At 42.2% G+C, this 12,639-nt stretch overlaps 1 protein-coding gene across 13 annotated transcripts in view; it reads right to left on the bottom strand.

The window, feature by feature from the left end:
- Cdk5rap2 (CDK5 regulatory subunit associated protein 2) overlaps positions 1-12,639 on the bottom strand; it is a 176,080-nt gene that overhangs the window by 68,723 nt on the left and 94,718 nt on the right. For all 13 annotated transcript variants that reach the window (XM_076934786.1, XM_034503416.2, XM_076934784.1 and 10 more), the window contains 4 exons: positions 10,692-10,786; positions 5,693-5,823; positions 4,213-4,322; positions 2,722-2,850 (listed from right to left, as the gene is read on the bottom strand). In XM_076934786.1, coding sequence (XP_076790901.1) covers positions 2,722-2,850; positions 4,213-4,322; positions 5,693-5,823; positions 10,692-10,786 — 465 coding nt within the window. The remainder of the gene's footprint in view (positions 1-2,721; positions 2,851-4,212; positions 4,323-5,692; positions 5,824-10,691; positions 10,787-12,639) is intronic.

The raw sequence follows: 12,639 nt of genomic DNA, 5'->3' as shown, positions 1-12,639 counted from the left end.
GAATTGATATTATAAAATCAAAATGTCAATCAACTCTGAAAAATGTTGCAGATCCTATACACCCTACATGATAAAAATTCAGCCAAGATTTAAGCCTTTAAATAAAAATAAACAAGCACATCCATCTCATTAGCATTTAAATTCACTTCTATCTTTAAAAAATGGTAAAACTATATGTACACCAAAGACGTGCTTTAAAACCCATTTCTTTATGATTTATTACCAGAAGCTGTGCACTGTGCATAGCTAGATGGCTAACACTATGTTGAAACTCCTCAGGGGAACAAGAGTTGCCAGGTGGAAAAATTTACAAGACATTGCTTAAGATTCACCCAAGGTCTATTTCTTAATCAATGTGACAGCCTTACTAACACCTGAGCTCAATTAAATTAAGCTCTATCTCCATGTCTCCCATCCTTAGCTTTCTAACCACACTAAAGAATGACACCCCCCAAAACAAACAAACAAACAAACAAACAAAAACCCATAAGTGACAGCACTACTAACCTTCCTGAGTACCACATCTTGCCAGCATCCTCCTCACATGTCCCCAACTAGAGATGTCAGTTCCACAAGCTGCAGTCATGGGTTTCAACGTTCACTACCCTAATAATATCCTGCTGAAATTACCCTGTATGATGGTGACTCCATCAAGTAATAACTGGCAAACGCATATAAGAAAACAGTTGTACCTCAATAGAGACTTTTATAATTAAGCTCATTAAAACAGCAGTATAGCAGTTGGTCACCTGGATGATTTCTACATAAACTATCCATACTGGAAAGTGTGCATCCTCAAGTCCTGATGGGATGGTTCTGATTTGGAGCAGTCACTTGGGAAAGAAACATGACAAACTCTATTAGGCCTCCAAACTATTCCTACCTGTACCTTGTTAGGGGAAGGTAGCTGAAAGCAAACTGTATGCTTACTGCATTCAGTATACGTTAGTAATTACAAATCTGGGAATACAGTCTAAGGAAAGAAATCCTAAAGCAGAGAAAGACCCAGGTACAGACAATTTGCAACAACCATTTGAAGCAATCCATGTGTCCAACAAAGAATTAGGCTATTAAACTGCAGTTCCTAAGTAAGATGGGAATGATGCAATGACTTAATGACAATTAGAAAAAACAACAGGAGACAAAACGGCATTTGATCAGGATCAGAGAGGAAGGCTTTGAAATCTCAATTATGCTGTTTTAAAGCCACAGGATTAAGGTCAGTTCTCCATATTCTAAGATCTCTCTCTCTTCTCCTCTCCCCTCACATCCCCAACTCTCTTTTTCTGATTTACAGCCTCCAAGAGAACAGACATTATGCTTTGCGTCTCCTACTCTGTAAGTCTTGCTACTCAGAGAAAGCAGTGGACAACATGGTCATTTCCAGCTCTCCCTGCCTTGTTTCTTGCGACAGAGACGAACACTCCCTCCCCGAGAACAGCAGTCTCCCTCTCTTTCACATTGCACCTCACCCTGGCTCCTCCTCCTCCTCTCTCAGTTCCAAATTATAACCATCTTCCCATGCATGTATTCCCATCCCATTCCGGGGACGACAGGGGAACTGTGCTAAAGGAAAAGGCTTTTCACAGGGAACATCAAATTGAAGTGCAATCTGACAAATGACTCAAATCCGAATCAGCTGCTATTAAGATCTTAGAGTGGGCAGAGGAAAAGGCCTCTATTCTCCAAAGGACATAATGGGACATTTAACAGATTTTTTTCAAAGGGCAAATGAACAAACAAAACTCGGCATTTACAGCTCAAATGGAGATGGTGAAGAAGGAGCTGCTTATTAAAAACTCGGCCTCAGAGGAAGTAAGCTGAGAGACTTGTTTCTCCCGTAAGTGGCTTGCCGTTGCTCTTGGTTTTCAAAATTATCTGTAGCCCTAGAGGCCAAGATCAATAATAATCCCTGTCTCAAAGAAAGCAGACGGCCAAAGCACAGCATAAATATAGTACCTCTGAGCAGTTCCCATGGGGAAAGTGGAAAGACAGCCCATAAACCTCTCCAAAGAAATGGCGTGGACATAGATGTGATGCCTGTATGTACGTGGTACTCAGGCTGAGTTAAGTCCACCCAGAAAAAATGCCAGTTTTGATCCTGAGGGACTTCTGTAAGGAAAGATCCTTTGCACTCATGGTGAAAACAGCCTGGCTTCAGAAATGATGCTAATTCACACAGGGGGCCAGATTCTTTCACTGGAGAAATGGGCTAGCCAAGCCTAGAGAAACTCAATGTATCCTGCTCCCAACACAGCTTCAGAGTCCTTCCCTGTACAGCATGGTTACAAACAGGAAAGGAGACAAATGTCAGAAGTGGGGGTTGGGGAGCAGGCTGGGTGTGTAGCCATCTTCCATTAAGTTACGGATATTCCAAGGCTGGACCCATACTATGCAAGCTCTCTGGAGCCATGGCCATTCTCCAAATAGCTCTGAGAACACATCACACAACTACCCAGAGCCAGGCCACAGTAACAAACAACATCACAAGATAACAAACATATAAGACATGGCCTGAGTTGGAGGAAGCCCATGGACAGACCCAATGACCAACAAGGCCCTCAAGACTCCACCACAGCAAAGAGAATTTCAAAGACCTCTCTCTTTTTAGACAGATGATCCTAAAAACTGAGGGAAAAGTTTGTGGCATTTGGGGTGTGTGTATGTATGTCAGGTGTCCTCTCTGCAGTTAGCACATGGCAACAAGCAAGCACTTCTTACCTCTGCTTGTTTTGTTGACTCAAGCCTGTCATTACCCTGGAAACCCATGGAAGAGAGATCAAAAATGGTTTTCTTCAGGTGCTGGTTGTCTGTGTGCAGGTCCCTCACAAGCTGTATGAGATCATTGACCTGGAGGAAAGAGTGAAAACATAGAGGTCTCACTTCAAGGCAGAGACATATGACTTTTTGAGAAGGCTACCTGCTACCCGAGTTATCCTCAGCTTCTGTGTCTACAGACAAGGTTAGAATAGCACAGGTCTACAGAATGAGAACCTGCCAGGATCACTAAAGGCATTTGGTGGTCAATGGCAACTAACATGTTTCTGTCTTGTGACAGAGCATTCTGGAGGAAAGAGTCTCCAGAGCTGAAGTTCTCCAACCATGTCAGAGCATCCTTGACAGCAGAGACCTCCTTCTGTATATAGAGTTAGCAATGTCAGTTATAATGAGCTGTCCTTAATAAAGCAATAACCCTATAGGTTTAGTCAACCATTCTCAGCATAATTCCTGGGGAGATGGAGAGGCTATCTTATAATGAGGAACCAGTGATACAAAGTTCACTGTTCTGGCTGCCAGAGCTGGCACATCTGGAAAACTCTAAGACATAACAAAAATCAAAAGTGCCAACATGGGACAGAGCAGCAGACTCCACACAAGACAGCACATGGTGCCTTGGTTCAGCTCAGTACTCTAAATCCAGGCCTTAGGTCTTGCTAGGCCAATTGTACAGGCAATTGAGCAGACTCATTTTGTTTCCTATGAGCTCCAAATGCCAGTGTCTGAAAATTTTTAAAAAGGTTCCTAACCTTTAAAGAAAAAAAAAAAATCTCCCTTGTCTTGTGCTATAGGAGAGGAGGGAAGATGCTGCTGTAAAAATAAGGTGAAGAGTGACACCAATCTTTGGTATACACACACACACACACACACACACACACACACACACACACACCTTATTCCTAACAATGATCCTTTGAAATATTACGTCACTACTATTATGTCACATATCTATAGACTGAAAACCTTGCATTTAAGAAAGATACATGCAATGATAAGGCTGGAAACTCCATTTATTCAAATCTATGTGCCAGGTTCTGGGATGAAAGAAATAAAAATAACATTAAGACTACACTTAAGAGGCTCACCTTCCAGACATCTAGACACTAGTAACCAAACAGTCACTAGTCAGTATAGGAGGGAAATCAAGCAGGCAAGGTACTAGGAAGTGAATGAGTTGAGAAAAGTGACTTGCTCACTGTAGGGGGTGGGCCAAGCACATTCTCAGGACAGTGGGCCTGGACTAAGGTATCCAGCTTGGAAATGAGAATCTATCCTGGGGAGCACCTGTTAGCACCATGCATGTGAGGACCTATGCAGCAATTCATAAAAGATACAGCAGGCAGGAAAGGAAAGGGGCTTGAGACCTGCACACCTTTGAGATCAGGAACCAAAGAGAAAAGAACAGGCCAGAAAAGTGAACAGGTCTGTCAATACCTTTTTCTTGAGTTCTTCTTGAGAAAAATGCTCCAATTGAAACTGATTGTGCTCTTCAAGGCAAATACTTAGATATGATGTTTGATCACTATAAAATGAAAACGGCTCTTCTGCAGAAAATAATAAATAAATAAATAAATAAATGAATGAATGAATGAATAGTGGGGTAGGGGAGAGGAGAAAGACTATTAGAAACAGATCCTGCCCAGGCTCACCTTTTCACCCAAAGCCATCACAAAGGGCTGGGGTAGGGGAGCTGAAGCACACAGGAGTTAAAGCACAACCTTCAGAGCAAAAGTAATTTTGCATGCTCAACAAGCTGATGTCTCAATGTGTGGTTTCATCTGGCTATTACTGTAGCCAATCCTGAATTTTAATTTGCTTATCAAGTGCTATACCTGGAGACCACTCTCAATGGCACAAGTAAATGATAATTTCAGTTCAAATAAGAGTGATACTGGTTTAGGTATGAATACATAAAATTTAGATGAGACACCAAGCACAGACTTGAAAGTACATGAAAGTGGCTTTTCTGGTCCCAGAGTTCCAGAGTTCTTTGGGAAGACAGCATACACCAAATATAAAATGTATCTGCCAGTGGGAATAGAAAACGGTATCAGTTACCAGTGTGTTAGGGTCTGCTTCCCATGGCACACAATACATTCTCATGGGAAAAAATCAGGGGGCATTCATTGAATGAAGTACCACCACAGAGTCTTGTTTAATATACATGGCCAGTGGTAGTGTTCTTAGGACAGAGCACTAAACCTCCAATTATTACATCCTGGGTCAGATGATGCAAATCAATGACTCCATGCCCAGCTCAGCTCCTTCATCTATACAGGAAAGTTAACACCTTCCCTGCCAAATTCAATGACTGTGAGGAGCAGAGATGGAAAGGCAGGTGGCTAAAGCCATGCATCTTTTACCCAGAACAGACTACAAAGAAGTCAACTACTACAGCAACAACCAGTTTCTACCACACATGCCAAGCACTGGGGCTGAAGATGTAGAAAGAAACAAGACACTAAGCAGAATATAAGGAGTGCATAGCAAAACAGAGAGCCCAGATGCACTGTGATGGATATTGTACTATCCCATGGTTCCTGGTACTGGTGCCCTACATGTATGATTCTAAAACAGCAATCTTGCTCAATGTTTGTATGGTCCCACTCAATGAAGCGAAGGCAGGAAAAGTGCATTCAATGAGAACTGATTACCAGTCCTCCAGCTTATCTGGAGCTAGAATAGCAAATAATGCACATAGGTGGGCGGGAGACAACCCAGCCATAGACCAACCCCTACAGAATAAATAGACTTTTAATGGGCCCTTCCATTAGGAAGGCTGAAGCCAGATGCAGACTCAGTCAGAAAAGAGGATCCTGGAGACATTCTACTTCTGGTCTAGGGTTTCTTTTAGTTCAACTAAGACCCTTTGTGGGAAATAACCAATGGGAAAGTCATAGAAAGAAGCCTATACCTTCTCGCCTCCGAATTTCACTGAGCTGCTCCTGCAGGGCCTTCTGCAGATTCCGATAGGCAAACACATCCTGCTCCAGTTGCTTCCGAAGGGCAAGAACCTCTTTCAATTCAGCCTGTAGGTTGCTGACACTTGGTAAAACAAGACACCAGAAATTATAAGACACACTGATTTATGCTTTAAGATACAAAGCCTAGCAATCCATGGTTTTTATGTCACATGTAAGGTGATTTTTTTTCTGGCTATAAAAGTAAATGTGTTTGTTACAAAAAAAGGTAACTATAGAGAAAATGAAAATTGCTATGATGCCCCCACTGATCAACACATGCTATCTCTCCGGTATCTTTTTCTCCACAAGTATTTCCACAAAGTCTAAATACCACTGGATGTAGAACTGTGTGTTCCTTGCTTAAATATTCACCCATATTTGTAAAGGTTTCTGAGAACCTTTTTAATGAGCACATCATATCAGATCAGGTGACAGTTCTCTATTTACTCTGACTTACTCCTTACTAGTGTCTACTACAGGGACAGCAGGTGGAAAGAATCTAATTCTCTAGAACACTCCATTGCTTGGACTAATGCCTTGAGAAGCCTTAGTGTATAAGAGTCTCTCTCACCCAGCACCCAGGCTTCAGAAGAAAGGGATCAGATCAGAAAGATTATACTGGGGTGAGGGTCAGGAGGAAAGAAAAACAAAAGAAAAATAAGTTCCACAGGAAGACAGAAACAGACCAATTCATGGCCAACAGAACTCTATTGTAGTAACTCAACCAAACTGAAAAATGCATAGTATAAATGCATTGTCCTGAAAGAGCAGGTATTGAGTATAACATGTTGGTCAACATAGTCCAAGAAGCCCAGAACTCAGTGAGGACATGAAAAGACTATGCCTCTTAGAGCTGCATTAATTCCCAAAGAAGTTCCTTCAGTGATAGGCATGTTCTATACACTATCTAATACAGCAGCCACTTGCTAATGTGCCTACTCAACATCTGAAATGGGGCTTAATGTACCAAGGAACTGAATGTTTAATGTTATTAAATTGAAAGTAAGTTTAAGTAATCGCATTGCTAATAGTTGTTCTACAGTACAGTACAGATCCACAGAAAGGATCTGGCCTTACATCCATGTGTAAGTGCCCCATGACCTGAATGACACACACTCAGCTCTCAGAGGAGGATGGAGAGCGAGCTGACACCTCACCACAGATACAGTCACCACTGTAGAGCCTTGAGCCTACTGAGGAGTTTGACATTCAGGTTACTTCCTTAAAGATCCTCAGCTATGCAGTGGCTCAAAGCACAGGAGCATTTTTAAAGCGAATCAGAAAGTTTCCTTCTTAAACACTAAGAAATCTATCTATCACTCTCTTCCAGGGTCTGACATACAGCTCCCTGACAGGGTTCATCACTGCTCTGTAACTATCTGTAAAAATGTATAAATATGTGGAGTTTTCTAGGAAAAGGCTCACAAGCTTTTCCATCAGATTTTCCAAGAGTGGTTGGAAGCTGTTGCTGGGCTTTTGTGAGAAACAGACTCAAGCTCCACTTCTCCTCCAGCTCCATCCATGAGAACATACACATAAATCACCATACACTGGAGGAAACGAGGTTTTCTGTCTATTCTTCCCTGCTTGTGTGCTGAGGACAGTTAACTGTGACGCAGTCTTCATGTGAGGGAAGGGCCTATGGGAAACCTGTACCTACCTCCCCTTCACAACCATCATAAGGGTCAATTTGTTTGGCAGATATAAATCCTTCCATACAAGTCACAGCACAGCGAAGGCTTGCACGGGGCATGCTGCCAAGCCATGTAACCAGGGAGGCTCCTCCCACTAGGCTGGGGCAGGCTACCTACTGCATCAGTGCTTCCGTTTCTGACAGCGTGAGAAGTGCACAGCTGATGCTTCAGATTTCTCACTCCTGTTTTCCCAACTCCAGAGTCTCTGCGGGGTGGGAGAATCCAGCAGAACAAAAGTGGGTTTACTCAGAGAAAAACAGGCACTGTGTGTTCTTCTAGGAACAAGGTGGCAGAATGGAATGGCCAGGAGCAGAAATACGAGGTTCAAAGGATGATATTGCCACTATCCAGCTCTACAGCACTAGGCCAGACCAGTAAGCTGTCTCAGTTACAAAATGAGATAATTACAACTTTCCTTTGAGTTGGTTTTGGAGCTTAAATGAGATATTACATGAGAAAGCTTGGTATACACTCAGCAAACATCATTAACCTTATTCATGTGATGAACCAAAGGTTTTTTCTCCCTTGGGTATTACAATAGATATTCTCATCTAGAGAGAATTTTGTACCCATTGAAGAGATCTGGGTCTATATGGAGACATTTGTGGTTGTTACAACTATATCTGGATGGAGCAGTGTGGCACCAGCCAGCAGGCAGAACTAGGGATAGTAACATCCTACAGTACATAGGATACCTGCTGTAGACTATATCCATGTAGCCCCAAATATTCCCGTACTGCTGAGATTGAGCAACAACTGAAGTCACCTCTGGCTGAGAGTACATTTCAACAAGGGCCTCAGTATAGATCCTAGAAGGTCTAAGCTCTGATCATTCATCACTGCAATGAACTAAAAGTCACCAAGTTTATGGAACTAAAGTCACCAACTTCTGAGTCCTGCCAAGCTAATGTGACCAGGGTCATGGTGGCTATCCCTTCCTTTCTCACTTTAGTCACAAGTGTGTCCTTATAGGACACTACCTTTACTAGATTTCCAGAGTGAGCAGTGTTATTAAACTACAAAGAGGATGTCAACTGGTTCTCATCCGTAACTTTGTCTTCTGTTTTCACCAAGGTCTGAGCATCCGAAACTCTATAGCTATGTATAGGACAGAGAACCTGGGCTTTTGATGATATTACTAATAAATGTTGCTGTTTACCAAGAGCTTCATGACTGCCAGGCAGCATTAAAATTTATACAGTATCTGCTCTCATGCTTCAGATACTTTTCTATTATTGTACTAAGATACAATGACTAAGACAGAATATAGAAGAGTTCATTGTAGCTTACAGCTTCAGAGAATGAGAGTCTATAATCATCATGGCAGGGAGAATGACACTGGGGCATTTCCAGAGCTTATTTCTTGATATACAAGCACATGTCATGGAGCCAATTGTGAATGGTATGGGCTTTTGAAACCTCAGAACCCACATGCAGTAACGTACCTCCTCATCTTTCTAAAACAGTTCCAGCAACAGGGACCAAGTATTCAAATACATGAACCTATTTAAACTATTTCATGTTCTATAACAATGTTATCAAGGCTGGAAGACAGGAGGAAGACAGAGAAATAAACAAGTAAGTAGGTTTGGAGGCAGGTAAGTTAAGAGGGCAGAGAAGGAAAACAGGCAAGGATTAGGTAAAGAGGAGGGCAGGCCAGCTCATCTCCACATTACAAACACACACCCAGAGCCTCAGGGTAAGAGATGGAACCCACAAGCTTGGACCTGCTAAGTGCTGGAGCTGGGATGTGAATCCAGGTCCACAGATGAGTATAAGACCTTTTAAGCATCCTTGTTCATTAGCTACAGCCTTGGCCCTCTTGAGTCTCATTCATGTTTTTATTCATTAGGAAAAAGCTTATGAAACTAGGAGCCATTCAGATGCTGAGAGTGCTTGAGAGCAACTACATCCCACACTTAAAGTCTCACTGAGCGCAGAGTCTACTAGGGATCCTGTCAGAGGTATTATACAATGAAAGAAAAAATTCTCTCCTCCTTGAGTTTCCATGTCTGACTCCATGCCTTCCCCCACAGTGGCCAGGCTTCCTGAGATATGTCCACACCACCTAGCTCCACTAGCATATTTTCTGCCTTCTCTAAACTCATTTCAGATCTGAAGTGTGAAAATTACTTCATAACCTGGAAGATCAGTGCTGGAGGAGGGGCATTCCTAAACAGAGCAGTCCCCTAGCACTTCTTCTGCCTTGCCTGAGTAACTGGTCCTGCAGATAATCCTGCCCTGAGAGAAGGGGTGGGGGCACAGAGAAGCAACTGACTTGGGGACCAGATGAGCCTCCTGACAGAGAGACACTTGGGCTAGTTCTGAAGGGAAATTTTAAGACAGAGCAGGGAAATTCTGGGCCATTAGGGCAGGAAACAGCAGGGCATGACAGAGGCAGGTGCACATAGGCCAGGGAATATTGAAGAGCCCAGTGTGGAAAGAGCAAATGGCATAGGTAAAAGAAAAAGAAGGGCCATGCTTTTAACTACGGATATTTGGGGATATATTCAGAAAAAGGCAAACTAAAATAATGAGTCCTTTTCCACTCTCTATTCCACAGACCAATAACCAGGAAGCTGTGGCCAATCTTGTTCCATCAAAATCACCACCCACTTGTTTCTCTACTGTTCTGAAATGAATACTAGGTATCATTATCTTTCAATTTTAACTATCCTGAGTAAATACTGATTATTTACAGATGCACAAAGGACTTGACAGGCTACCTACTGGGGACACAGGGGTGGAGCTAGGCGGAGGCCAACAGGAATAGCATTGGCTTCAGCTGATCATCCTCACCACCCTTCAATGACACGAAATCATTTTAGCAATTCTACAGACATGAGTCACTCAAAGACATGGAGATGTGGCTCTGTTCCAGGACTTTGCTAACATCTGTGTGACCCTGGACAAGTCCGTAATCTCTCTTGGTTTCAAGAGATCACGTGCAATAGGTATAACCTTAGTATTTTCCTCATGCAACAGCTATGAGGAACATCTGAGAGTAGACACATAAAACAACTTCCCAAATACACAATGAAGAACTAAAACTCTGAACAAATATTCTATTTTAATGCTAATTTTGTTGTTCTAAACAGGCAATTCTTGTTTGAAAATAGGTATATCTGACCATTAAAAGAGATGTTCACTAGCTACTTTGAGGGATTGCCATGTTGGATGGGGGTTTTTCTTGCTCAGAAACCAGCAGTACGTATCAGGAAGTATGTGTGGCTGTGGTGTCTGAAGAGTCACTTACCTGTCTGTGTCCTGAGTCTCTGCCAGATGGCCATAGATGTTCTCTTCTGCCTTTAAGTCCCCAGTCAGCCCTTCGTACTCTGATTGTTGCTTTTCCTGGAAATGACAACAGGCATCTGACATTAGGGGCAGAAGCCAAGGAAGATGGCTTGCCATTATGCAAACACATGTGGCTAGCTCTGGATTTTTAAAACCACAGACTGCAGGCTCTGAGCCAGACTCAGGCTCAGGCCATAGTAACACAGCACCACCTGCAGGAAGAGACAGGAATGACAGTTTCCATACTTCAAAAAGGGCCATCATGGGTGTTGCTATTGGGAGGTGGTAGAAGTTTTGAGACCTGTGGTGGAAGGTCCTAGGGTAATTGAGAGTGCACCCTTAAGAGGAACTGTGGGACCTCACCCCTTCATCTCTCTTTTGTTTACTAGACCTGAAGTGAGCAGTTCTTCTACCAGGTGTTCCATTTCATTGCCTTCCTAACACAACCTAACAGCCCAAGCCTGGGCTGCAACCTCCAAACCTGTAAGCTAAACCAAGTCTTTTCCCTTTATAAGTTATCATGAGTGTTTCATTATAGTACCATGAAGCTAACTAATACTCAACACAAAGTAGAGAGCCACGCTCCCAACACTCAAAAGCTGTTTGTGAAATATCCTCAAGGCCACCCTTTTCACCCCCTTAGAGCTACTGCCTCTGATTTCATAACACTTTAGCGATGCTACACTTTCTGCTGCTCCACAGAAAACCTCACAAACCTGAAACAAAGGACGTACAGGAGAGTGGAAGAGAACCAGTGAGTGGCATCTGAATGGTGTCCAGAAGAGTGATGACAGAGGCTGAGATGGACCACTGCTAATTAGTATAACCTTGGGAAATCAGATTACAAACCCATAAGGCTTAGCACCTCTGTTATGAAATGGGGGTACAGTTTGGCAGCTCCCCACTCATAAATGTTATTTTACCATCAAATTCAAATTCTGATACAGCTCCTTAGCAGTTTGGGGACTTGAAAGGTTGCTAATGAATAGTTTGGGCATTCCCACCTAAAAATCAATTGGCAATGACTACCACTTCTTGGAATTATGGAGCAGATTCAAATAAACTATGTTAAGGAAATAGAGACATCTGGAGAAACGGCTAACTCCAGTACTAAACAGAGAAAAAAAAAAAATCAAAGGTATGATGTGTCTCCAGCATTCTGTTGTGCATCTTAAAGATGCATGCTTTAAGATCTGAGCAGTGATTGCCAGAGCCTCTGCAAGAGGACAAAATAGAGGTGCAGGATATCAAACAGAGTTTCAGTTATACAAGTCAGTCCCAGAGATGTAGTGCACAGCAAGATGACCAAGGTAAACAACTGAGTCCCAGATACTTGACATCTGCTAAAAAGGCAGATCTTTAAAAAACATGGGGAAAGGTAACACTGTGAGGTGATGATGGTGTTAATTATCTTGATTATGGTGATGAATTCACAAAAGCTAATTGTATAACGTTAAGTGTGTGTCTGTATCTATATGTGTGACACTGTGTGATGTGTGTGTGTATGTGTGTGTATATGTGTGTTATTGGTACTACAGATTGAACCCAGAGAATTTTGCATGCTAGTCAAGCACTCCATGTGGCACTAAATTACAGCCACCAAAACCTGATGTTTGTCAATTATAATCTAACAAAGCTGATAGATAGATAGATAGATAGATAGATAGATAGACAGATGAAAATAATGATGAAAAGTTGTCTAGAAGTTACAAAAGTCATTTTTAAAGCTCTTACTAGCCAAACAAGAGACAATTTGAACATCAAAAAGTCCAAAATTGATACAAATGAATACACGAAAGAGGTTTTCCTTTATAAGTAAAATGTCTAATTAATACATATGGGAAGAATGATGGAATCAGAAAGCATATCCATTTGACAACCATCATGGTAATAAAGAATTCAGTCAACAG

This window comes from Arvicanthis niloticus, chromosome 5 (genome assembly GCF_011762505.2).
Source record: "Arvicanthis niloticus isolate mArvNil1 chromosome 5, mArvNil1.pat.X, whole genome shotgun sequence".
NCBI lineage: Eukaryota > Metazoa > Chordata > Mammalia > Rodentia > Muridae > Arvicanthis > Arvicanthis niloticus.
This window is presented reverse-complemented; position numbering and strand designations above follow the sequence as displayed.